General features: G+C 44.1%; 1 protein-coding gene across 5 annotated transcripts; it reads right to left on the reverse strand.

The window, feature by feature from the left end:
- On the reverse strand, nt 1-27,282 carry ZNF322 (zinc finger protein 322). Of its 5 annotated transcripts, none has more exons than XM_039257316.1 (5): nt 27,003-27,282; nt 26,320-26,402; nt 26,060-26,158; nt 7,145-7,217; nt 1-4,328 (listed from the first exon to the last, which is right to left on the reverse strand). In XM_039257316.1, exon 5 carries the CDS (start codon nt 4,144-4,146, stop codon nt 2,941-2,943), a length of 1,206 nt encoding a protein of 401 aa, XP_039113247.1. In that variant the 5' UTR covers nt 4,147-4,328; nt 7,145-7,217; nt 26,060-26,158; nt 26,320-26,402; nt 27,003-27,282; the 3' UTR covers nt 1-2,940. The 5 variants fall into 5 exon arrangements, with proteins under 5 accessions (XP_039113247.1, XP_039113246.1, XP_039113245.1 ...); XM_039257315.1 differs by having other exon boundaries at nt 26,300-26,402; XM_039257314.1 differs by lacking the exon at nt 26,320-26,402.
- Nucleotides 27,283-27,469: the final 187 nt, after the last annotated feature.

A 27,469-nucleotide genomic window follows, 5' to 3' on the forward strand; every position in this document is an offset into this window, starting at 1 on the left:
AAAACGAAAACATTAAAGCATAGGAATACATGGACTGAATACAAGTGTCCCGTTTGGTCTGAGATCCTGAAAGGTACTCTACTTACCTGAGGTAGATTTCGGTTGGCACTGTCACAAGAGAGCCTCCGTCCCTCCCAGAAGTGACCTTCTAGTTCTGGTTACAGGCTCCCAAGCTGGCCTCTCCAACCTCAGGTTATGCTCTCTGAATAACACCAACACCTTCCCCCCCCAGGTAAAAGCCCTCACCCTCAGACCTGTCGCATACCCCTAACGTTCTCCTTTTGAGGGATGGTCCATCCTCAATTTACTTAAAGACTAGAGACAATTACCAGTAAGATTAGTTGAAATAAGGGGCAAGTCACCGCCCTGCCAAGGATACAAACTCCGCCCCTTCTCCAAGTTCCAACGACTCACAAGCAGCCACAAGGACTGTCAGCACCACCAGGCCACACACCCCATACTATTTTAAGTATCACAATTGTGAAACATACACTAGTGATGGGCACGGTTTGCACCAAAGAGAAACAGATACATCTTGCGTGTTTTATCACACTGGGCAACTTCTCATGGTGTAAGAGCTACTTAAGAAAATTACCACAACACATCAGATCGAATAAACTTCCAGCATTTGTTTTCCAAAAAAACAAACACACACACACACACACACACACACACACACACACACAAAATCCCCTAGAATCAGATTCCTTATTACCACCATATGCTCCATCCACTGACCCTAAGGTTTTCAAGATCACCAGCCAGTCACTAGGATCAAAGCTCAGAGCCACACACAAGGTAGCGGCCGGCCACCCACGAGTCCGAATGGCAGCGCTCTCTGCAGGGCAGGGACTTGTTAAAAACTAAACCAGAGAACGGCACTAGCAACAACATATTTACTCATCAGTCTACAGTCCCAGATACTGTAGGAATCTTAAGTATTTATACTGAATGTCTTTTAATCTGAGAGAAGGAAAAAAACCCTCAGAATTGTCCATTTATAATCCCTGGATTGATTACAATATTTCTAGAGAATGTTAAAGATAATCATAATTATCCTGGCAAATTGCAGGCACGTGCTCATCCTTAAACCTCTGATGAATCTGCCAACTAATTTTCCCTTCTAGCACTTAGAATCCTACATCTCAAGCCAAATGGATACCTTGTGTTGTGACTGCAACCCTTTCTCTGGGAATAAAAGTATTCTCTCTTTCCTTGGCAGAACTCTGAAATAAACGAAAGGTGTGTCATTATGGGGCTTGATTTGCTACAAACAGCGGGATAACGGAGTGACAAGAACGCCAGCTCTGGAGTCGGGATACTCAGAATCGAGAAGTTTAGCTCCTCCATTAATAATGCATCTTTACGCATTCTATTCTGTGCCTGCTCAGGCTTAAACCTTTCTTTTGGTTTCCCTTAATCATTCTGCGAGGAGCTGGAGCGCGTAGCTTCTCACTGAAAGAGATGCGATGAAGTCCCAACAGACGCTAACAACATCACGACAATCTGCTGAAATGTGCATTTCTAGTTGGAAAGAAATCCACCTCTCAAGCTGAGATTCCAAACATCAGTGATCATCTCAAAGATGTTTCAGGGAAAGGAAACTTTGGAGGCGGTGCCTCAACTCACACTACAGGACAAAAGCTGAGTATTCTGTCTCTATGTCACTGGCCCTCCGAAGGGAGAGCTTTGGGGGAAATTTTGATCTAGTGCAACTATTCCCTGGCCCTTCAGTTCTTTTCACTACCAGCAATGGTCCCCAGGCTACTGTCAACATGCTAGTCCTCATTCTGGTCAAGAATAATAAAAGGGACAGAGGCAAAGTCACCATAATCCTTTCCCCCAACAGTAACACGTCACACCTTCTAACACAAGGTTACGTCCTTTCCTTTATTGGATTTCCAAATTTTAAAAAGCGAAAGTAAAGTAATCATTAAGTGGTTCAGATAAAAGAAAAGCATCTTTACCTGAGTTACCCATGAAGCCTGCCGCGACTTGCCCTCGCCCCCCCACCCCCCACCCCGGACGGGTTCCTGGGGATCTAAACACCTGTTTACATACCAACTCCGTTAAAAGTCCCCTCTACCGTATGGGCCAACTAACTATGAGAGCAGTTCTCTTCATACCTATTGTATGTACACAGTTCACAATCGGGTCTCTCACTGGCAAAAAGTTGTCTGCCAAGTACGTCCTTTGGGACCCAATAAGGTAGGAGAGTTTCTAGCAAGGCTTTTTTCAGACTCAAGGGACTTTTTCACTTATGTGAGCTCCCCGGTATACCACAAGAGCAGATTGCTGACAGAAGTTCTTCTCAGAGACTCTGTAAGGTCTTTCCTCAGATTGGGTTTCTTTGGTGCAAACCCAAGAAGGCTCTCCCAATGAATGGATTCACCACATTCAAGACAAATAGACACACTTTCACCAGTATGGCTTCTCTGAAGAGTAAGAAAGTCATAGTTCTGTTAGAAGTTTTTTACACACTGGCTGGGGTTTCTCCCCAGTGTGGGCTTTCTGACATCCGATGCGAGGCGCATACTGTCTGAAGCTCTGTTTACGCTGAGGGCATTTAGAAAGTCCTCTGGTATGAATTCTCTTGGGACGAGGAGGGGTGGGCGCTGCTAGAAAGTTCTCTCACACTCACTGCATTTGGGAGGTTTCCCACCTGTACGAATCCCCCTGTGGGTGATCAGATATGAGCTTGGACTACAGCTTTTCCAAAACTCAGGGCGTTCGTAAGGTTTCTCACTGGAGTGACTGGTAAAGTTTCCTGCTAGGGTGGCTCTCTGGGCAAACCATTTCTCAACTTCCCACAATTGCATTCTCTGGTCCCCAATGAAGTCTGAGCTCTCAGGAAAGTCTGAGATTTGCCTAGAGTCCTTTATCTTGGGAGTTCTCGGACATGTACATACGCTTTTTATGGTATTATAACGCTTTGTCCGATCAAGACGTTTGTGAGGCTTCGGATGCATGGGGAGGGCTGAGCTCAAGACCTTTCTCACCCATATTACAGATGAACGGTTTCTCACCAATATGGATTGTCTGATGTTGCAGAAGGGACGAGCTCTGGTGGAAGGTTTTATCGCACACGCTGTACTTATAACGCAGCTCTTCTGTCTGAGTTCTCATTTTCTGTTGGGCAACAAAGTCCATGCCTAGGAGGAAGCCACTCTCACATGGAGACCACTGATGCGGTTTCTCTTCCATGTGAATTCTCTGGTGCACAATGAGGTCTGAGCTACAGCTGAAACTTTTCTCATATTCAAGGCATTTGAAAGTGTGAGTGTGAGTTGCCTGATGCCTGATGAGGTTAGCGCTCCGCGTAAAACTTCTCATACACTCCAGGCATTTATACGGCTTCTCACCTGTATGGACTCTCTGATGTACAATAAGGTCTGATTTCTGGCCAAAGCACTTCTCACAGGCGCCACACTTATAGGGCTTCTCCCCAGTATGAACTCTCTTGTGAACAATGAAGGCTGAACGGTGTCGGTAACTTTTCTCACACTTGTTACACTTGTAGGGCCTTTCACCAGTATGAGTTCTCTGGTGGCTAATAAGATCTGATTTCCCACTAAAAGCCTTTTCACACTCCAGACACTTAAACGGTTTCTCACCTGTGTGAGTTCTTCGGTGCCGTATGAGGTTTGTGCTTCGACTGAAGCATTTATCACACTCGCTACACAGATACGGCTTCTCGCCCGTGTGGCTTCGCTGGTGGACAAGCAGGTCTGAGCTCTGGCCGAAATTCTTGCCACAGATGTCACACGTATAGAATTTTTTACCTGCGTGTGTCCTCTGGTGTCCTGACAGGGCTAGGTGGTGCCAGAAGCTCTTCTCGCATTTGCTACATTTATAAGGTTTCTCGTAATTGTGGATCCTCTGGTGTGAGAGAAGATCTGAGCTTTGGATGAAGCTTTTCTCACACATATCACATCTGTAAGGTTTCTCCCCAGGATGGGATCTCTCACACATAAGAGCTAAGTGTTCACAGAAGTTTTGCTCACGTTCAAGGCACTGGTACAGCTGATCGTCTAGCTGAGAAATCTCATGCACATGAATAAAAATCTTTTTACCCTTCTGAGGGCATACATGATATATTTTCCTTTTCTGAGTTCTCTGCTTATCTTTGTCTTCTGAAGCGTACATTTTCTATGGCTCTCTCCTAGGGAGTTTTCCACTGGTCTTCCTGACCCATCATCTTCTTCATAGCGGTCTTTGTGGTAAGAACTTGAAAGACACATCGGTTCTAGGCCTTTCAGTCACGAGTGGTTCATCTCTACAAGTTCCCAGCATCCTATACACTAATTCCTTACTCGGTATTTCCAACCCTGTGAGACAAAGAAGAAACATTATTTATATTCCTATGACTAAGAAAAGAATGTTCAAAGTTAAAAGTCACTGCAGGAAAGACAGAAATTCTCCATCAGAGTCCGTGAGTGCTCTAGTTTTTACAAGGATTGAAATCGGTTGATTTTCTTCTTTTCTAATACAAAACTCATCAGCAACACAACTGGGGGAAAGGCCAGGAAGGATTATTTCTTTTATGAACCTGAGTGATCTCAAAATGGGTTCTTCACCACCCCTCGCTTCAACTGAGTAATCAAGACAAGCCTCACAGCTCCTCAGGGCACAGAGCAGGTGCTCAAAGCCGGAAGATAAGTTTTTATTTTGCATCTACAGACACCTGAAATAACCTATGAAAACGCTGATGCACATGTTATTTGGTGTACGTACGTTCTTCTGGGGACAGGGCCCACGGTTCCTCAACTGTGACGTGCGGACCAGGCGTCTGCATATTCATGTGAAATGAGAAGTGCATGAGGGCTGCGTATAGCACGCTAGTAGTGTAACAGACCAGAACCCAAACCAAAACGGCTCCGGCAGCAGAAGCATGAGTGGCCACCTGAGTTCAGGCAAAGTAAGGAGCCAAAGGGATCTAGAAGATGAATGACTTCCTGTCTCATCAATCTGCTGATCGTTCTTCCAATTTCCATGCGACAATATGTAAACTCCCATGTGCAAGGCACAGAGACGGCTCTTACAATAAAAAAAAAAATTATTTATAAATACATAAATTTTTTTTAATGTTTTTTTAATTTATTTCTAGGAGAGAGACAGAGAGAGAGACAGCGTGAGCAGGGGAGGGTCAGAGAGAGAGGGAGTCACAGACTGAAACAGGCTCCAGGCTCTGAGCTGGCAGTCAGCACAGAGCCCGACGCGGGGCTCGNTGAGCAGGGGAGGGTCAGAGAGAGAGGGAGTCACAGACTGAAACAGGCTCCAGGCTCTGAGCTGGCAGTCAGCACAGAGCCCGACGCGGGGCTCGAACCCACGAACCGTGAGATCATGACCTAAACGAAAGTCGGATGCTTAACCAATTAAGCCACCCAGGCACCCCTATTTGTAAACATAAAAAGAAATACCACGGCTTCAAATGTCAACTCAAAAAAGTTCTAATGTTTAGTTTTAGGGAGAAGAGAAAATGGAATGGAAGGGGGGGTGTCGTGAGTGTGGCTTCTTGAGTGAAGACACAGGCTCACAGAAGTGCGGGGTTACAACCAGTGCACAGGGAGAGAGCGAGGGAGAGGCGTGACCCATGGCCGCCAGGGCAGTGAAGTCAGCAGCTCGGAGCAGGGGAAGGAGGCGAGCTTGACGAGGGACAGCACGCTCGTGCTACATACAGCAACCACACACCCTAGATTTCAAGTATTCTATCACGTCGTCATGATCTACAACACCACTGTGGACACTACATTTGTTTTGGTCCAAATTACAAGTTCCAGATGAGTCTCACAGTTGCGTTAAGAATTCCTTACGCTCCAAGATGGTTTCCCTCTGTTCCCCTGATAACAGATATCCTAGGAAATAAGTGCATAAACCTGATCCATCACATGAACCTCCACCGCCGAGTAAAGTATCTTAAGAGCGAACCCTCATGATAGAACGAATATCCTTCTATTGTTCACCAACACGCTGGGCGTCAGAGTTCCCCTCGCTGAGCCCTGTGAGCGCGTCTCAGAGTGCTAACCAGGTGTCTGCCATGCCGGGCATCCGGGGACACTCACTGCAGTCACTGATGAACCAGGGGCCTCTTCAGAAAAAGTTAGCCAGAAACTACTAACGATGACCCACGGTGTACTGAGTGCTAGAGTGTATGCTGTGGCCACCATCACCAACCCCCAAGCCTGAAGTTTCTTATTCACTAGGGTTTGGAACCAAATGCCTTGTAGACGACTGCTCTTGCCTCATTGACGGTCAAGGAGAAGTTCAGCGCGCAGTGGAGCAGAAACCTGGGCCTCCTCCACCCCCCATCCGCCCGATCTCACTTCCTGTTCTTTCAGGAACTCAGGCCAAAGCCTGGTGTCATCCTGTGACCCGCTCCCTCACACCCCACACTGAGCCAGCGCCATTCCCAAAACGAGAGTCTAGCCTGGAGCCAAGGGAGAGCTCAGAAGCAAGTGAGCCCAATGCTCGGTTCTTGGGCCTCCAGCCTCTAGAACTGGGAGAAGATAAATCTGCTGTTTATGCCACTCAGTCTGTGGCATTTTGTCACTGGCCCCAGAACAGAGGCCACCCTCTTGGTACTACCCTCCCTACACTCAGACTCTCCACCCTACAGCCAGCAAACTTGTGTTAAAACAACAGAATGTGGGGCCCCTGGGAGTTCGGTCGGTTGAGACTCTGCCTCTTGATTTCCACTCAGGTCATAACTCAGGGTCATGATCTCAGCATCTTGAGATCAAGCACAGCGGAGCCTGCTTGGGATTCTCTCTCCCTCTCTGCCCTCCCGTTTCCCACTCTCTTTAAAAACCAGCAAACAGCCCAGACAGACAACAGGGGAGGTCCTTCGGCGTCCCCCTGGGGGCTCACCGCGGCCCTGCTTACCCCACCAGCTGTCCTCACCTCGGTGCTGCTAATAACCCTGCGGCCACTTCCCCCACCGGCTCCCTCACCATCCCACGTCCCGTACGTCCCACTGGCTACCCAGCTGTCCTCACCTGTGCTCGCCAGGGCCTCTGCCCTCCCGGTCTGGTCTCTGGGAAAGGAAGGGACCCCTTCCCCAGCGGCCCGTGTCCCCGCAGGAAAGGAGGGGCCCAGGTGCCGCTGTGCCGGGGGGCTCGCGGCAAGGCCTGGGCGCGGCGCCTACCTGGAAGCTAGCTGCGGGGAGAGCACCGTGCTTCCTGGGCCCGCCGGGCCAATCTCTCTCAGCGGATGGCCTTCTGTAAGACACAAGACGAAGACAGTGACAAATGAGCTGACTTGGCACCAGAGTGGTCCCCTCAACAACCCCGAAAATGGTAATAGTTTTCTTAAGAAAGAGCAGATGGGTTTTCCCCTATGATGTCCTCCATTCAATGCGGGAGAGACTAACGGTTGTCCTAAGCCATCCGTGGGGCTCTCCAGAAAGGCGCCAAGAATCTGAAAACGATCTGCACAAGCGGCGGCCTCCTCGGGGAAGGGGAGGCCCCCAAGGCCGAATCTCAGGGGAGACACGTGTGAAGGCGATGCCGTGGCCACAGGAACGCAGGCCGCTTCCTCCACAGCCGTGGGGACAAGGTGCACAGAGAAGGCCACAGCTGTGCCCTGGGCGCCCCTCCTTGGTGGTGGATGGGCCACCCGCTCTGGGGCATCGAGGCCACCCCCTGCCCCGGCCCCGCTGCCTTCTGTTTCGGCTGCACGCAATACAGGGGCCGCTTGATGACAGGCACCAGAGTCAGAGCGCCAGGCCAGTGCCCCGACTCCAGCCCTCGGCAGCCAGACCTGCCTGACCCGTGCCCCGACTCCAGCCCTCGGCAGCCAGACCTGCCTGACCCGGTCACTGAGGCTTTAGGTCCCTTGCGGGTCCCGCCGCTGGGGATCAGAAGCAAGAGCAGAAGTGCTCAGAGCCAGACAATACACGGGCCTCTGCGTGACAGCCGGTCTGGAGCTGCCACTACTCCAGGGACCTGGCTCGAGCTCTGGCTAAGACGGGGTAAACACAGGCTGTCCTGGGCCCCCCCTCAGAATGTTCCTGAAATCTGGACAGGAAGCACAGGCCAGCTACCTGAGAAGCCTGAAAAGTACACAGTACAAAGGTCAGGGAAGACCCGAACTTCCAGGCAGCCCAACCGGCGGGGAGCTGATGACTGTCGTTGCTGTTCGCTCTAGCAGTCCCGGCCCGGCTCCGCACAGGCCCACACAGGCAGGCAGCGCTGCGCCGTGAAGGACAAAAGGAACAAGAGGAATTTAAGGTCCTTCAAGATGACGGAAAAGGTTTTTTTAGAAAAAAGGAAAACAAGGGCACCTGGATGGCTCAGTCGGTTAAGCGTCTGACTTTGTTTCAGGTCACAATCTCAGGGTTCATGGGTTCGAGCCCTACATCAGGCTCTGTGCTGACAGCTCAGAGCCTGGAGCCTGTTTCGGATTCTGTGTCTCCCTCTCTCTCTGCCCCTCCCCCACTCATGCTCTGTTTGTCTCTGTCTCAAAAATAAATAAAACATTAAAAATAAAGAAAAAAGGAAAATAAAAATGCATAATAGGGGCACCTGTGGGACTCAGTTGGTTAAGTGACCAACTCTTGATCTCAGCTCAGGTCATGATCTCGCGGTTTGTGGGACTGAGCCCTGCATCAGATTCAACAACAAACTGAAATAGCCTCACTGGTTATTATATTAATGGCAGGCAGGAGTTAAGGGATACTACCAAAACTGAAAAAACAGTTAATTAAAGGCTAAATGAGAAAATGGTACTAAGGCATTACAAATATCTATGTTCAAAGGTAGCTATTATAAGAAAAATCAAACATTCTAAAAATTTTTTTATTTTTATTTTTAATTAATTTACTTTTAAAATGTTTGTTTATTTTTGAAAGACAGAGACAGAGCATGAGCAGGGGAGGGTAAGAGAAAGAGGGAGATACAGAATCCGAAGCAAGCTCCAGGCTCTGGGCTGTCAGCACAGAGCTGGATGCGGGGCTCGAACCCACAAACCATGAGATCATGAGCCATCCAGGTGCCCCTAAAGATTTTTTTAATGAAAGAGCAATGAAAACACAAGTAGTTGAAAAAACAAGTATAAATAATATGATTGTGCTGAGACCAACATATCAACCATATGAATAAATGAGAAGGAGTTTGACTTGCCCATTTAAAAAAAATTTTGTTTAAATTTTTAATGTTAATTTATTTTTGAGAGAGAGAGCCCAACTGAGGGAAGGGGCAGAGAAGGAGACACAGAGTCCAAAGCAGGTTCTAGGCCCTGAGCTGTCAGCAGAAGCCCCGAACTGAACCCACAAAGTGTGGGATCATGACTCGAGCCAAAGCTGGACACTCAACCAACTGAGCCATCCAGACGCCCCTGGACCTAGATTATTTCATAAGGGTATTTTAACGAATTCACAAGCCAAATAAACCTAATGCTTCATAAATATCTTTCAGAACACTAAAAATAAACAAAATTTCTCATTCTTTTGTGAAGATAGTTTAACATTGCCAACTAAACCGGACGAAGAGTATAAAAATGTTTTTGTTGCCCAGTATTAGTGCGAAAAATACTAACAAAAATCCAACATCACGTTAAGGAAAGTAATATACAATGACAAAAGTGGGAGCTATTCAAGTAATGCAAGATTTGTTCAGTATCAGCAAATCCATTAATATAATACTGCATATTAACAGATCTATGTGGAAGAGTCATGATTATCTCCATAGATGCTGAAGGAACTCACAACAGAAATCAACATGCATGCCTGATGAAACTGCTCAAGAAAGTAGGAATTAATGAATACTTCCTTTTAGTTTTTATACGAATACTTCCTTTTAAATGATAAAATACACACTCCTTAGTCTTACAGCCAGTACCTAAGTGAGAAATACTAGTCATTTCCAACAGGATGAGGAACAAGTCAAGAATGACCCACTATCTCCTCTGTTATTAAACTCTGACCTGGAAGTACTGGCCAATGCAATTAGAAAAGAAAAATCAATTAGAGGCTTAATATCTGCAAAGAGATAAAATTGTTATTTGTTTGGAGAAGTATGAAAGCACACTTAGAAAACACTAGATAACCTTGAGAGAGTAAGGGTTGTGGAGACCCTGTACAGAATATACATGAATGAATATTAAAGCCTCTTTACAAACTGGTAAGATTCTGGCAGGCAGGTTCTTTTTTTTTTTTTTTAAATATTTTTATTTATTTCTAGGAGAGAGACAGAGACAGCGTGAGCAGGGGAGGGTCAGAGAGAGAGACACACACAGACTCTGAAATAGGCTCCAGGCTCTGAGCTGGCAGTCAGCACAGAGCCCGACGCGGGGCTCGAACCCACGAACCACGAGATCATGACCTAAGCGAAAGTTGGACGCTTAACCGACTAAGCCACCCAGGCGCCCCTCTGGCAGGCAGGTTCTAAGATCCACTCGCTCAGGACCACGTGTCGTTTCCCTTGCTTATTAACCCTGCCACCCACCCATCTGGAGTGGTCTGCCTTTTTATTCAGCTCTTCGTGCCCTTGGTGTACTGACGCCAGATTGCAAACTAACACTCCCCAGGATTTTGAGGGCTACCTCAAGAAACAAGCCAAAGTACACATAGTGAAGAGTCCCTCTAAGAGTAGGGAAATAAAATAACCAAAGTCTCAACAAGAGAGACCAAGAGACACCATTCAAAGAACACTTCCTGAGCAGACAGGCCCTGGACAGTCAAAGAGCCTACTTTAATACAGCAGTACTCGCAGGTGCAGAGTGCATAACAAGCTTTTAAAACTAACAAGAGACAGAAAGCTAACCAAAATGACAAAACGGAAGAGCTCTCCTCTAAAGAAATTCCAGGAAGAAATGACAGCTAAAGAACTGCTCAAAACAGATATAAGCAACATAACTGAACAAGAATTTAGAACAATAGTTATAAAATTAATCGCTGGGCTTGAAAAAGGCATGAATGACATCAGAGAAACTACTGCTACAAAGACTATGGAGCTTAAAAATAGTTGTGATGAATAAAAAATGCTATAAATGAAGGGCATAATAAAATGGAGGCGTCCAATGCATGGACTGAAGAGGCAGAAAGGAGAATAGATCAATTAGAAGATACAATTATAGAAAAAGAGGAAATTGAGAAAAAGAGAGATAAACTGATCCAGGAACACGAAAGGAGAGTTTGAGAGCTCAGCAATACAATCAAATAGAACAATATCCATATCATAGGAATTCCAGAAGAGGAAGAGAGAGGGAAAGGCGCTGAAGGAGTCCATGAACAAATTATAGCAGAGAACTTCCCCAATCTGGGGAAGGAAACGGACGTTGAAATCCAACAGGCACACAGAACTCCCCTCAGACGTAACTTGAATCGATCTTCTGCATGACATATCATAGTGAAACTGGTAATATATAAAGACAATGAGAGAATTCTGAAAGCAGCTAGTGATAAATGGGCCCTAATATACAAAGGAAAACCTATCAGAGTGGTTACAGACCTATCTACTGAAACTTGACAGGCCAGAAAGGAATGGCAGGAAATCCTCAATGTGACGAACAGAAAAAATATGCAGCCAAGGATCCTCTATCCAGCATTCAGAATAGAAGGAGAGATAAAAGTCTTCCCAAATAAACAAAAATTGAAAGAATTTGTCACCACTAAACCAGCCCTACAAGAAATCCTAAGGGAGACTCTATGAGGGAAATGTTGCAAGCAACGCAAGGTACCAGAGACACCACCACAAGCATGAATCCTACGAAAATACGATGACTCTAAACCCATATTTTTCAATCATAACACTGAATGAAAACGGACTCAATCCTCGAATCAAAAGACACAGAGTAGCAGAATGGATTAAAAAAAAATCCATCTATTTGCTGTCTACAAGAAACTCATTTTAGACCTGAACACACCTTCAGATTAAAAGTAAGGGGATGGAGAAATATCTATCATGCTCCTGGAAGTCAAAAGAAAGCTGGAGTAGCTATACTTTTATCAGACAAACGGGACTTTAAAGTAAAGGCAGTAACAAGGGATGAAGAAGGGCATTAGATAATAATTACACAGTCTATCCATCAGGAAGAGCTAACAATTATAAACGTCTACGCACCAAATACGGGAGCACCCAAAATACATAAAACAATCACAAACAGAAACATTCTTATGGATAAGAATGTGCTAATAGGGGCGCCTGGGTGGCTTAGTCGGTTAAGCGTCCGATTTTCGCTTAGGTCATAATCTCGCGGTTGGTGGGTTCGGCCCCGCGTCGGGCTCTGTGCTGACTGCCAGCTCAGAGCCTGGAGCCTGTTTCGGTCTGTGGCTCCCTCTCTCTCTGACCCTCCCCTGCTCACGCTGTCTCTCTCTCTCTCTCTAGAAATAAATAAAACATTAAAAAAAAAAAAAAAAGAATGTGCTAATAGCAGGGAACTTTAATACTCCACTTACAGCAATGGATACATCAACTAGACAGAAAATCACAAAAGACACAATGGACCAGATGGATTTGACAGATATATTTAGAACTCTACATCCTGAGACCATAGAATTCACTTTCTTCTCAAGTATGCATGGCACATTCTCCAAGATAGGTCACATACTGGGACATAAAGCAGCCCTCAATAAATATAAAAGAATTGAGATCATACCATGCACGCTTTCAGATCACAATGCTATGAAACCTAAAATCAATCACAAGAAGAAGTTTGGAAAACCTCCAAAAGCATGGAGGTTAAAGAACACCCTACTAAAGAACGAATGGGCCAATTAGGCAATTAGAGAAAAAATTAAAAACTATATGGCAACAAACGAAAATGAAAATACAACAATTCAAACTCTATGGGATGCGGCAAAGACAGTTCTAAGAGAAAGTACATTACACTCCAGGCCTACTTCAAGAAATTAGAAAAAGCGCAAGTACAAAATCTAACAGCTCACCTAAAGGAACTAGAGGGAGAGCAACAAGAGCACCCCAAACCCAGTAGGAGGAGAGAAATAATAAAAATCAGGGCAGAAATAAACAATATAGAATCCCAAAAAACATCTGAACAGATCAATGAAACCAAGAAGTTTTTTTTTTTTAATATTTTTTATTTATTTCTGAGAGAGAGAGAGAGAGAGAGAGCGTGAGCAGAGAAAGTCAGAGAGAGAGGGAGATACAGAATGTGAAACAGTCTCCAGGATCTGAGCTGGCTGTTAGCACAGAGCCTGACATGGGGCTCACACCCACAAACCATGAGATCATGACTGGAGTCGAAGCTGGATGTTTAACGGACTGAGCCACCCAGGCATTCCCAAGAGTTGTTTTTTTTGAAAAAATAAACAAAATTGACAAATCTCAAGCCAGGCTTCTCAAAAAGAAAAGAGAAAGCATCCACAGAGACAAAATCATGAATGAAAATGGACTTATTACAACCAATCCCTCAGAAATACAAGCAATTATCAGGGAATACTATGAAAAATTATATGCCAACATATTGGACAACTCAGAAGAAATGGACAAATTCTAAACACACACACAGTACCAAAATTCACATGGGAAGAGAGAGAAAATCTGAACAGGTCTGTAACTAGTGAAGAAATTGAAGCCGTTACCAAAAACCTCCCAAAATATAAGAGCCCTGGGCCAGATGGCTTCCCTGAGAATTCTACCAGACATTTAAATCAGACTTAATACCCATTCTTCTCAAGCTGTTCCAAAAAACAGAAATCGAAGGAAAACTTCCGGACTCATTCTACGAAGCCAGCAGTACTTTGATTCCCAAGCCAGAGAGACCCAGCAAAAAAAGAGAAGTACATTCATCCTTGATGAATACAGATGCAAAAATCCTCAACAAGATACTTGCAAACTGAATCCAACAGCACATAAAAAGAATTATCCACCACGCTCAAGTGGAATTCATTCCTGGGTCACAGGGCTGGTTCAATATTCACAAATCAATCAACGTGATACATCACATTAACAAAAGAAAAGATAAAAACCATATGATCCTGTAGATAACTGCAGAACAAAATACAGCATCCCTTCTTAATAAAGAGCCTTGAGAAAGTCGGGATAGAAGGAACTTACTTAAACATCATAAAAGCCATCTATGAGAAGCCCTCAGCTATCATCATCCTCAACCAGGACAAAACTGAGAGCTTTCCCCCTGAGATCAGGAACACGACAGGGATGTCCACTCGCACCACTGTTGTTTAACATAGTGCTGGGAGTCCTAGCATCAGCCATCAGGCAACAAAAGGAAATAAAAGGCATCAGAACTGGCAAAGAAGAAGTCAAACTTTCACTTTTCTCAGATGACATGATATTCTACATAGAAAACTCGACAGACTCCATCAGAAGCCTACTAGAACTGATCCATGAATTCATCAAAGTTGCAGGGTACAAAAATCAACGTACAGAAACCGGTTGCATTTTTATACACCAATAATGAAGCAACAGAAAGAGAAATTTAAAAACTGATCCCATTCACCAAAACCCATAAAATACCTAGGAATAAGCCTAACCAAAGATATAAGAGATCTGTATGATGAAAACGATAGAAAACTTATGAAGGAAATTGAAGAAGACACAATGAAATGGAGAAACATCCCATGCTCATGGACCGGAAGAATAAATATTGTGAAAATGTCATTACTACCCAAAGCAATCTACACATTCAATGCAATCCCAATCAAAATTGCACCAGCAATCTTCTCAAAACTAGAACTATCCTAAAATTTGTACAGAACCACCAAAGATCCCGAATAGCCAAAGTAATATTGAAGAAGAAAACCAAAACGGGAGGTATCACAATTCCAGACTTTACCCTCTACTACAAAGCTGTCATCATCAAGACAGTATGGTATTGGCACAAAAACAGACACATAGACCAATGGAATAGAATTGAGAACTCAGAACTGGACCCACAAATGTATGGCCAACTAATCTTTGACAAAGCGGGAAAGAGTATCCAATGGAAAAAAGACAGCCTCTTTAACAGATGGTGCTAGGAGAACAGGACAGCAACATGCAGAAGAACGAAACTAGATCATTTTCTCACACCACGCACAAAAATAAACTCAAAATGGATAAAGGACCTGAATGTGAGACAGGAAACCATCAAAACCCTAGAGGAGAAAGCAGGAAACAACCTCCTTGACCTCCACCGCAGAAATTTCTTACTTGACACATCCCCAAAGGCAAGGGAATCAAGAGCAAAAATGAACTATTGGGCCCTCATCAAGATAAAAAACTTCTGCACGGCAAAGGAAACAATCCATAAAACTAATAGGCAACTGACAGAATGGGAAAAGATAGTTGCAAGTGACAGATAAAGGGCTAGTATCCAAAACCTATAAGGAATTCACCAAACTCCATATCCAAAAAACAAATAATCCGGTGAAGAAAAGGGCAGAAGACATGAACAGACACTTCTCCAAAGAGGACATCCAGATGGCCAACAGACACATGAAACGATGCTCAGCATCCCTCCTCATCAGGGAAATACAAATCAAAACCACACTGAGATACCACCTCACGCCAGTCAGAGTGGCTCAAATGAGCAAATCAGAGGACTCTAGATGCTGGCAGGGATGTGGAGAAACGGGCACCCTCCTACACTGTTGGTGGGAATGCAAACTGGTACAGCCCTTCTGGAAAACAGTGTGGAGGTACCTCAGGAAACTAACAATAGAACTCCCCTATGACCCAGCAATAGCACTGCTAGGAATTTACCCAAGGAATATAGAAATGCTGATTAATAGGGCCACATGGACCCCAATGTTCATAGCAGCACTCTCAACAATAGCCAAAACATGGAAAGAGCCTAAGTGTCCATCAACGGACGAATGGATCAAGAAGATGTGCTTTATCTATACGATGGAATACTGCATGGCAATGAGAAAAAATGAAATCTGGCCATGTGTAGCAACACGGATGGAACTTGAGGGTGTTATGCTGAGCGAAATAAGTCAGGCAGAGAAGGAAAGATACCATATGTTTGCACGTATAGGAGGATTAGGAGGAACTTAATGGAGGACCGTGGGGGAGAAGAAGGGGGAAAATAGTGGGGGAGAGGGAGAGAGGCAAACCATGAGAGACTCTTGAATGCTGAGAACAAACTGAGGACTGATGGGTGTGGGGGGGTGGGGAGGGGGGTGATGGGCATGGAGGAGGACACTTGTGGGGATGAGCACTGGGTGTTATATGGAAACCAACTTGACAATAAACTGAGAAAAAAAAAGAAAGAAAACTCTAGACTCAACATTAAAACTGACTCAAAGAAATTCAGTTAGGCAGCAGGACATACAAGTCACACACAGAAACAAATAGCCCTTTTCTGTACACAAATAACTGACTAGAGTATACAACAATAAGAGAACAGTCCTTGTATAATAACAAAAAATATGAAATACTAAAAAATACATAATTATATAAAACAGAGAAGAGGAAACTTTTGAACACTACTGAAGGATCTAAAAGCAGACCTGAACAAATGGAAAGATCTGTTTTGTTCTTAGATAGAATGACTTGATATAATGACGATGTTGGTTCCTCCTGAAAAGATTTATGAATTCATGCAACTGCAACAAAAATAATACACTTCTTCAAGGAACCAGACCAAACATGGGAAACCATTCCCCATAGGTCAATTCTTGCCTGCAGCCTGTTTTCATAAAGTTTTACTGAACAAGGTAACACTTATTCATTAACGTATTGCCCAGGGCTTCTTTCACACACAGCAGAGTTAAACAGTTGAACAGATACCATATGGCCCCAAAGCCTAAAGTACATCCTTTCTGATCCTTCACAGAAACATCAGGAATGTCTGAGCTACTGTTATTACTCAAGTTGACTTGGAAAAACCAACACGGAAGAATCGCCAGGAAACAATGAAAAGAAAGACTGAGAGTTGACTAACTCTATGAGACAGTAAAATATACTACAAAGCCTCTAATGTTAATATTCTGGTACAGGAATACATAAAAAGATAGTGAAATAGAATAGAAAATCCAGAAACAGTTACGAACATATATAGAAATTTAGTATATAATAAAGGTATGTCCCAAACCACCAGGGAAAAGCTGAACTATTTATTTATTTATATATTTGTTTATTTAGAGAGCACATGAGCAGGGGAGAGACAGAGAAGGAGAGAGAGAATCCTAAGCAGGGTCTGCACTGTCAGCGCAGAGCCTGATATGGGGCTCGATCTCACAAACTGTGAGATCATGACCTGAGCAGAAATCAAGAGTCAGACACTTACTGACTGAGCCTCCCAGACGCTGAACTTTTAATAAATGATGTCAGCACATCAGGATGAAAACTGATGCAGTTTGATCTATACCCCACATCACATACCAAAATCAACTCCAAACTGATCAGGGATCTGAATTTACAAAGTGAAAGCACACAGGTACTGAAACAGACAGATAACCTCAGTGTACAGAAAGGTTTTCAGTCTATGACACAAGATTGGCCATCTGACTAAAATAAAAACATTTTACATGTAAAAAGGAAAGAACAAAGTCAAAAGTCAATGGACAAACTGAGAGAAAATGTCTGTAACATATATTTGAGATAAAAGAACAAAATATCTATTATATAAAGGTCTCTAAAATTCAGGAAAAAACCACTAAACCCTGATAGAAAAATACGCAAAAGACAATACACGAAAAAGATAGAAAAATGTTTCTTTAAAAAAAATTTTTTTTTAATGTTTTATTTATTTCTGAGACAGAGACACACACAGTGTGAGCAGGGGAGGGTCAGAGAAAGAGGGAGACAGAACCTGAAGCAGGCTCCAGGCTATGAGCTGGCTGTCAGCACAGAGCCTGACCCAGGGCTGGAACCCACGAACTGCGAGATGGTGACCTAAGCCGAAGTAGGATGTTCAACCGACTGACACCCAGGTGCCCTGAAAAATGTTTCTTTTTTTTTTTTTTTTTTTTTAAATGTTTTATTTATTTCTAGGAGAGAGAGAGAGAGACAGCGTGAGCAGGGGAGGGTCAGACAGAGAGGGAGTCACAGACCGAAACAGGCTCCAGGCTCTGAGCTGGCAGTCAGCACAGAGCCCGACGCGGGGCCCGAACCCACGAACCGCGAGATCATGACCTAAGCGAAAGTCGGACGCTTAACCGACTAAGCCACCCAGGCGCCCCTGAAAAATGTTTCTTAAACACATGAAAAGATGTTCAATCTCACTTATATGTAGAGAAATTCAAATTAAAAGTACATGAAATAACTGGGAATAGATAGGAGCTTTCTAAGCTTGATAAAGACTATAAGAAAACTATAGCAAATATTATACTTAATGGTGAGAAGCTAGAATCCTTCCGGCTAAGATGTGGAGAAAGGTAAGGATGTCCCTTCTTACTCCTCCTTTTCAACATCATACTGAGAGTCTTAGATAATACAGTTAGACAAGAAGAGGAAATTAAAATTACATAGAATGGGAAAAAATAGAAAACTATCTTTACTTCCAGATCACATGATTGTCAGTGTGGAAAATACAAAAGTATCAACAAAAACCCCGTAATTAATTAAGCAATTATAGCAAGCATGCAGGATACAAAGATAATATACAAAAGGCAATCATCTTCTTCCACACCAGCAATGAATTTGAAATTAAAAACACAACATCATTAGCATCTATGCAAAATGAAATACTTAGGTATCAATCTAACTTATGGATTAATCTAACTTGTGTATGTATGATGAAAACATAAAACTCTGATGAAAGAAACAGAAAAGTAAATAAAATGAACAGAAATTCCATGGATATATGGACATCTATATTGTCAGGACGCCAATTCTTCCCAACTTGATCTACAGGTTGAACTCAATTTCAATCAAAATCCCTCCAGGTTATTTTACTGATATCAACAAACTGACTCTAAAGTTTATACAGAGAGCAAAAGTCGCAGAAGAGCCAACAGACTACTGCAAGAGAACAAAACTGAAGGACGGACACTACTCAACTTCAAGACTTACTGCAATACTCCAGTAACCCATGCAGTATTGGTAAAAGAACAAAAAGATCGGTGGAATAGAGTCTAGAAATGGACTCATATAGATACAGTCAACTGATCTTTCAACAAAAGAGCAAAGGCCACACAATGCAGAAAGATGGTCTTTTCAACAAATGGGGCTGGAACTGCCTGACATCCCCCTGCGAGAATGTGAAATGGACTCACTTCTCACCTTTCACAAAAATTAACTCAGAATAGGTCATGGACCTAAATGTAAAACACAAAACTATGAAACTCCTAGAAGATAACATGGGATGAAATAAAGACAATGATGATTTTTTAGATGAAACACCAAAAGAATGACCTATAAAAGAAGTAACAGTCTGGATTTCATTAAAGTTAAAAACTTCTGTTTTGTAAAAGACACAGTCTAAAGCGATAGACTGGGAGAAGCCACAGACTGGGAGAAAATATTTGCAAAAGACATCTGATAAAGTACTGTTACACAACATGTACAATGCATTTGTATACTCTTAAAACTCAACAAGGAATAAGCTGATTTAAAAAAGGGCAAAAGATCTAGACAGACAGTCCACCAGAGAAGACGGACAGATAGCAAATAAGCATCTGAAAAGATGCTCCACATTGTAGGTCATTAGGGAACTGTAAGTTAAAAGGAGATACCACTATAAACTACAATGACCAAAATCCAGGACACTGACGGCCACCAGATTCTGATGAGGACGCGGAGCAACGGGAAGTCTCATCCACTGCTGCTGGGAACGCACTCGTGGTTTTTCACAAAACTAAACACACTCTTATCATACGACCCAGCAACTACACTCCTTGGTATTTACGCAAAGGAGCTGCAAGCGTTATGTCCACACAAACACCTGCCTACAGCAGCTCTGTGCCAAAACTTGGCAGCACCGGAGAGGTCCCTCGGTCAGTGAAAGGACACCCAGCCCGAGCTTCATCCAGACGATGAACGCTGCTCAGAGCTGAAACAGAAATGTGCCTTCAAGCCAGGGAAAGACTGGGAGAAATCTTATATGCACGCTGCTCAGTGAGAGAAGCCAGTCTGAAAAGGCCACAAACTGTACAATTCCAAGTACATGACATTCTAGAAAAAGAAAACTCTGAAATCAGTAAAAAAATAAAATAAAATCAGTGTTTTCAGGGGGTTGGGGTGAAGGGTGGATAAGTGGACATGGAGGGTTTTCAGGAAACTCTTCTGTGTGACACTGTACATGGTGACAGATGCCATTACGCATTTGTCACCCCCACGGAATGTACAACACAGAGAATGAACCCTCAAGGCCTTTGGGTGATGCTGGATCCTCGCTACAGGCTCAGCCACTGTAAGAAACGCAGCCCCCCGTCCCGGGCGTCGGTAGCTGGGGAGGCTGGTGGTGGGCAGGTGAGGCGGCAGAGGACGGAAAGCAGCTACATGTACTCTCTACTCAATTTTGCTGTGAACCTAAAAGTACTCTAAAATACGACTATTTTAAAAAATGAAATAATTTAAAAAGGTGTGTGAATACGGTTTCTCACCCACCAGGCCAGCATCCATTGAAAAGTATGACAAGACATTTTGTGTCAAAACTGTGGGGAAACGGACACGCTCGTGATGCTGGAGGGAGGCCAGTGGATTCAGCCCTCTGGCGGGGAGTTTGGCCATGCTCATCAAACTAGATATGCGTTTATATCTGACTCAGTGATCCCATTTCTAGAAATCGACTCTGAAGGAACATCTCCAACAATTTAAAAATATACAAGCATGAAGTTATTCAGTATAGCAATGTTTGTAATATGAAAATATTTAAAACAACTTAAATGCTCATATGAAGGAAAGTGATTGAACAAACTTGGTATAATGCAGTACTATGCACTTGAAAGAATGAAGAAAACCTTATGAATTGACATGAAAAGATTTTCAAGATATACCGTAAATTTCAAAAAGCAGCAGTGGAAAAAAATATGCTATTTTGCGGGGCGCCTGAGTGTCTCAGTCATTAAGCATCTGGCTCTTGGTTTTGGCTCAGATCACGATCTCACTCAGTTTGTGGGTTTGAGCCCCGCATGGGGCTCTGTGCTGACAGTACAGAGCCTGCTTGCAGTTCTCTCTCTCTCCTCTCTGCCCCTCCCCAACTCTTAAAAAAAAAAAAGAGAAAAGAAAAAACAATGGTACATTTTATGTGAGAATGAAGTAGAAACTAAAAAGTCACACGTTTTCACTGGCCACAGAGTACTTTGGAAAAGGTAAAAGAAGACACTCAGGGATGTAGTTCCCATTACAGGGGAGGTGAAAGGGGGTCGAAAGCACCAGGAAATTGGAATTGGTGTAAACAGACGCAGGGAGCGAGGGTCACACATCTGTGAAGATACATTTTTTGTGTGACTATACATTTTTGTTAACACACAATTTTTACTTTTACAACTGTTATATTTCACGTATTCAATAAATAAACAAGACAAGATGTCAGAGAAAAATGTTAAAATGTAACACAAACAAAAACAAATGAGTCTGTGTTTGAAATGAAGAACACCCAGAAGGAAGAAAAATAACTCAAACAATACTTTAATACAGTGCTAGGAATATACACTCAAGCTGAAGAGAAAAAGAACTGTAAATAATTGCAGAATTCTAAGTAGTAGGGCTACTTCCCTCCGTGGTGGTGAAGATATACTACTTACTGTATATCCTAGGATTGAATAAATAAGTAAATATACTATGGGCAAAATGGCACATAGATTCCTTACTGTCAGAGAAAGGAGTTATAAATATAGAAAAGAGAAAGGCAAGAATGAACTCCAGTGTTTAACTGGAGTTAGAAGTATCAGTAAGAGGTCAAGGTTGTTTTTTTTTAAATTTTTTTTAAGTGTATTCATTTATTTTGAGAGAGAAAGTGAGCACACAAGTGGGGGAGGGTGGGGACAGAGGATCCAAAGTAGGCTCTGTGCTGACAGCAGAGAGCCAGATGTGGGGCTCAAACTCACGAGCTGTGAGATCATGACCTAAGCCGAAGTCAGATGCTTAACTGACTGAGCCACCAAGGTGCTCCAGAGGTCACGTTTTTAAAGTACATATAGAAAACACAGAAATGCATGTATGTGTCAAAGTGCATATTTATTTTATCTTTCTAATAATGTCTGCTGACAGATCACAGAAAGAATAAAATCCTAGTAGTAATTAGCATACCAAGCTCTCAGGTCTTACTGTCTAAAACACCATTCTCCGCTGCAAGCTACCAGGGCTCCTTGGAGAAATGCTAATTCCAGGCTTTAGAAAGTACGGGATGAGCCCAGAGGATCTAAAGTGCTCAAAGAGTGGTGACGATGTGCCAGATGGACCCAGGAGCTGGGCCAAAGGGGCTGCTACTATATGAATCCAGAACAAATAGAACATCAAAATAAGCAGTACTAAGTTAGTAACACAGTAAGAATCCATTAATCTATACATATTTTTAAAAAGTGAATAAAAATACAGGAGTTTTTCTTATACTAAAAAGCCAAGAATTAAAAGTAGAAGAAATGATGCGATTTTAAAAATCACCATGTCCAATCAAAAGAAGAGTATGAATTATTTCAGGTAAAACTCTAGTGGGTATAAAGTTTATGAGATCAGGATATTTACACAATCTGAAGATATCTCCCTACCAGATATTTAACAATTATAGACACAAGAAGAGTAGTTTCACAGCCCAGAAACCAGAAGACACCACGTTGGCCAAGTGATCAAAGTCACCATGACCAGTAACGTGGTATAGAATTTGCCTGCTAAGAGAACGTATAGAACACACCTCTATGCCGCCTTGTCAAAAATGTACAACCTGGATCTAATCATGAGGAAACGTCAGACAAACCCAAGTTGAAGGAAATGCTACTAAGTATGTGGCCTACACTCTTAAAAAAGTCAAAGTATGAAAGACAAAGTCTGAGGATATGTGTTCCACAAAAAAGACCACATGACAATTCAATGAAATGGTGGACGGTGGGTTGATCTTTACAAGAACCAGTCTTTTCCTTTTCCTGAAAAGGGCATTAGTGGAACAATGAGCTAAATTTGAATAAGATGATATGATACGAGTGTTAATTTCCGGACATGGTGAGAGCGCAGCCTTGTTTTTAGGACATGGACTACTGAGTATTCACGACAGGCTTCCTCAGTCGGGGCTCTAGGAAAGAATGACACCCCATAGAAAATGACTTAACTATTTTTTCAGTTCTCCCAAGAATGGCATGTAGCCAGCAGCACTGTACGTGCATTAAGAAAGCAGCTAATTCATTACATACCTTAGGACTTTAGGGCTTAATTCTCTTAAGACTTGAGGGCTTAGCATGTCATAAGACTTCAGGGCTTAATCCTCTCACAGACAAGGATCATTATGTCTATAACCTACTCTCAAAAAGCTCAGGGAAAAAATGTATATATATGTATATGTACGTGAACATAGAAACAAAGAATCATAAAGCAAACACAGCGACAGGTTAACATTAGGACTACTGGGCACAGGGTATAGTACCACTCTGTACTATTCTGCAACTTTCCTGTAAGTCTGAAATGACTTCCAAATGAAAAGGTATTTTAGTTTGTATTTAAAGAACGTGGCAGCAGTGGGTTGATACGCTGTGCTGGCTATAATTGAACTTCAAGTTCTGGAATCGGGTTTCGGTGCAGATTTCCACTGTGCTCCTCCAAGAACGTGGGTGAACCACTGAGCCGCCTTCAGCTCCCCTTACCCCTTGGATAAGCTAGGCCAGGCATGTGGCCTGCCTCCAGGGGTGCCCTGACAGTGAGACGCCGCCGCTAGGCCTCAGCTTGAGCCCCAGCAGCAGGAGATGCTCAATGCACGACAGGTTCTATGATTTTCTTAACTCCGTCTTCACACACACAAAACCCCAATATTTACTGAGCCTATCCTCTGTACCTGTCTCTTGTGCAAAGCCTTGCTCTAAGTCCATTTAAACTAATTAACTAAATCATAAACAGTAACTCACCAGCTAATAACGAATATGAAGATTATACAAAAACTAGAAAAACATTTATGGAGAAATTTGAGGAGGAAAAGGAAAAATTTGGACTCACAACTAAGCAAAGACATGCGGGCATATAGACAAAGAGGTCGTATAAGATGGTGGGTTGATGGACGTTCTGTCTGTTACGGTGTGTATTACTGGGGAGCCTGGTGGCTCAGTCCGTTAAGAGTCCAACTCCGGCTCAGTTCGTGATCTCACGGTTCATGAGTTCAGGCCCTGTGTCGGGCTCTGTGCTGACAGCTCAGAGCCTAGAGCTGCTTTGGATTCTGTGTCTCCCTCTGTCTCTCAAAAAATAAACATTTAAAAACTAAAAACAAAATAAAATGTGTATTACTACAAAGGTCAAGAAGGGAGCAGAGTGGAAACAAAGAATTCTGGGTCTGGCCAGAGGCTGGTAAATGAAACTGAGTATTCCCGACTATCAGCCCAGGGTAGCATATCTGCATCTGCCCTAGGCAGCCAGTAAATGTGGGGCACCAAGAAGAAAAAACTTCAAAACTAAGGAAATCATTTTCTTATTCCCAGCTTAGTCTTTTACATGTCAGCACCTAGAAAATAAAACACAGTCTGGCTGTCCACACTCGAAGCAGACAATGACACTCCTTAGCTCCAGATGTTCGAACTGTTTCGTAGCACACTCAGAACAAAACCTGGTTTTCGCTGTTCTACGTACTGTGATGCCTCCACCCACTCGCAGCCTCGAAGCTGCCTCAGAACTCAGGCACTTGCTCCCTCTGTCTGGAATGCTCTTCCCCGAGGCGGCTCGCTTTCTTATTTGATTCAAGTCTCTGAATATTAATTCCTCAAAAGGAGGCACCCCCTGGACTACTTTATGTAAAATAGCCGTGTCTTCTTATCCTGTTTCACTTCTCTTCATAGCACTTATCATCCAACTCTGTGGCATATAGTTTATACCTGTTAATTTGTGTCTCTCTCCTACTAGCATATAATTTCCGTTAGGACTTAGTCTTTTGTTCACTGCAATATCCCAAGATCCAGAATACGCCGTTGAATGAAAAATATGACTAAACAGCACAACAAAAAAAAGGCCCATCATAATTCTTAGAACCCCTCTGGCAATGTAATAGGCGAGGCTGGCAGCCCTGGCTGGTCCACGTGGCAAACTCAAACATATGCTGCAAGCCTTAGCTTCAGGGCACTCTCTTCCGAGAGGTTTCTCTTCCCTCATCCTAGGAGAGACTGGTTCTCTCTTCCATAGGTAGGTTCAGAGTGTGCAGAGTAAGCAGGCAGGCAATACATGTACAAGCAGAGAAACAGCACAGAACGTCAAAGCTCAAGGTTATCCTTACAGTTAACGGATGTATGGAACAAGCAGACCAAGTTGACTGAGCATTAATCTAAAAAACAAATAATGCTTACTGTGTCAGGCTTGAGGCTAGGCATTACCCCATTTATTTTACTTTTTTAAAGTTTATTTACTTATTTTGAGAGAAAAGTGGGAGGAGCAGAGTGAGGGAGGAGGAGGGAGGTGAGATAGAGAGGGATGGAGAGGGAGAGGGAGGGAGAGAGAGCATCCCAAGCGGAGCCAGACCCGGGGCTCAAACTCACAAAACTGTGAGATAGTGACCTGAGCTGAAATCAAGGGTCGGACACTGAACTGATTGAGCCCCTCCACTTCATTTATTTTTAATTGATCTCGTGGACTGTCTCATTTAATCTTCCCAACGACTCTGTAAAAAGGTATTAATACCAATATTTGTACCTAATGGATAGAACACCTGATGCTTAGGGCAGTTCAATAATTACCCAAGAACTCACAGCTAGTAAGCAGAAGAGCCATGATTTAAAGTTTGATCTTGTAACGACAGTGCCTGCCTAAGCACTGGGCACACTGCCTGTCTGGCCTGCAAATCGACAAAGCAGCAATTACTACAAGACTACTGCGAGAACCCACGGTGGAAAGAAGTAGAAAATACACTCAAGTTAGTAGAACAGGATCCAGTTTTCCCGCTTTGCTATCTCAGGAGCTAAGTAAGTATCAATCCCTTTCTCCCGTTACCTTCTCCGAGTCCTTCTTGTCCCCCGCCTTCAGTCCCCCCCCTCCTACCCCTTCCCAAATCCACATTTACCTACAAACATGCAACCTGGCATGCCACTTACCGTAACAACAAAGACGACTCAAAAGACGGTCTTCCTTTTGGCTTCAAAAGGTCTCTCTCTGGTCCATTAAGTATTCACAACACTCAATTCTTCCTTCTCCTAAAGGAAAAATCAATAATGCAGAAATTTATTGTGTGTGTGTGTGTGTGTGTGAAATCTGTATTTTTTCTGGAGCTGGACATCAAAGTATTGCTCTCATTTACTCCTCAGTCTGGTCAGCACCCTTCGACTACATCTTACCTCTTCCCACATTCACTTACATTCTGTTTCTCCTGCAAGAGGCACCTGCCACTGGCGGCCATCAGGTCCTTCCCAACCAGCTCTAGGCAAAACATCAAGAATCCTGCAGGACAATTACGAACTTTAACGTAGGAAATTCCTGAGTCTTATTTTACTTGTTTGTTTAAAATTTTCTAATTCTTTTTGTTTGCATTACCTCAACCTCTAAGGTCAAGGACCCCTTTTACTACCACTGTACACTCCAAGACATAGTTGATATGCGTGTATGGTACCATGTTATACACAATGCAGCTCTCCAAGAATAGTTACGAAGTGGTTAAAAACCAGATTCTTCTGCACATTTGAGTGCTACATAACCAATCTCTGCCTTAAAGATGCTGGGGTGGGGGGGGGAGCTGACTTCATTCAATGCCCTTGGGTTTTTCCCCAGCAGAAGAGATACAGATCGCTAACAAAAGTGCCTGGTAATGTTTACTATTCTCTCCAGCAGCGACCATACTGAGCTGCTCTTCTTTCAACTTTTCATTGACCGTCTTTGGGTCCGCCGTCGGGGTGGGGGTGCCAGACCCCGCTCGGCCGCTGCCCTTGCCCTGCGGAGGCCGGGGGCCGGCGAGGGGGTGGGGGCTGCTTTCCGGCCCCGCCGCGCCCCCCCACCCCGGGCCCCGCGGCCGCGCCCCTCCCAGGCCCCGCGGGCCGCGCTTACCCCCGCAGCCGCCGGCACCGCCCCTCCGCCTGGGACCGCACTTCCGGTTAGTCTCCCGACACTCGGCTTGGGGCTTCCCCGCGGCCGCAGCCTCCGCGGCGGTGGACCTCCGGGCCCACCTGCGGGAAGGGAAGGAAAGCAAACCTGAGGGGCTGACGAGAGCCAGGGGCAGCTCTCTTTGCGAGGCTCGGGAGGGGAGCTGGGGGGCCAGGCCGCCCACTGAGCGCTTTAAGGGCCGACAAGGCCGGCTACGCGAGCCCTTTCAGCCAGGCTGGGAAGCGGCCGGCGCAGCCCCGCCCCCGCGGGTCACATGACCACCCCTGCTACGGCGGCTGGGGCGCCCCGCCCCCAGCCTCTGGGCCAATAGGGGCTGAGCCCGTGTAACGGGGCGGGGCCCCGGGGCGCCTGCGCTCCGGGCCTTCGGCGGTTCGGGGCGGAGCCGGTCAGGAAATGGAGTGTCCCTCGGA

The sequence above is a fragment of the Hyaena hyaena genome, unplaced genomic scaffold (assembly GCF_003009895.1).
Source record: "Hyaena hyaena isolate Hyena2069 unplaced genomic scaffold, ASM300989v1 scaffold_614, whole genome shotgun sequence".
NCBI classification, from domain to species: Eukaryota; Metazoa; Chordata; class Mammalia; order Carnivora; family Hyaenidae; genus Hyaena; species Hyaena hyaena.

Coding starts and splice junctions, on each gene's coding strand:
- ZNF322 (XM_039257317.1), bottom strand. CDS start 4,146: ATGTACGCTTCAGAAGACAAAGATAAGCAGAGAACTCAGAAAAGGAAA.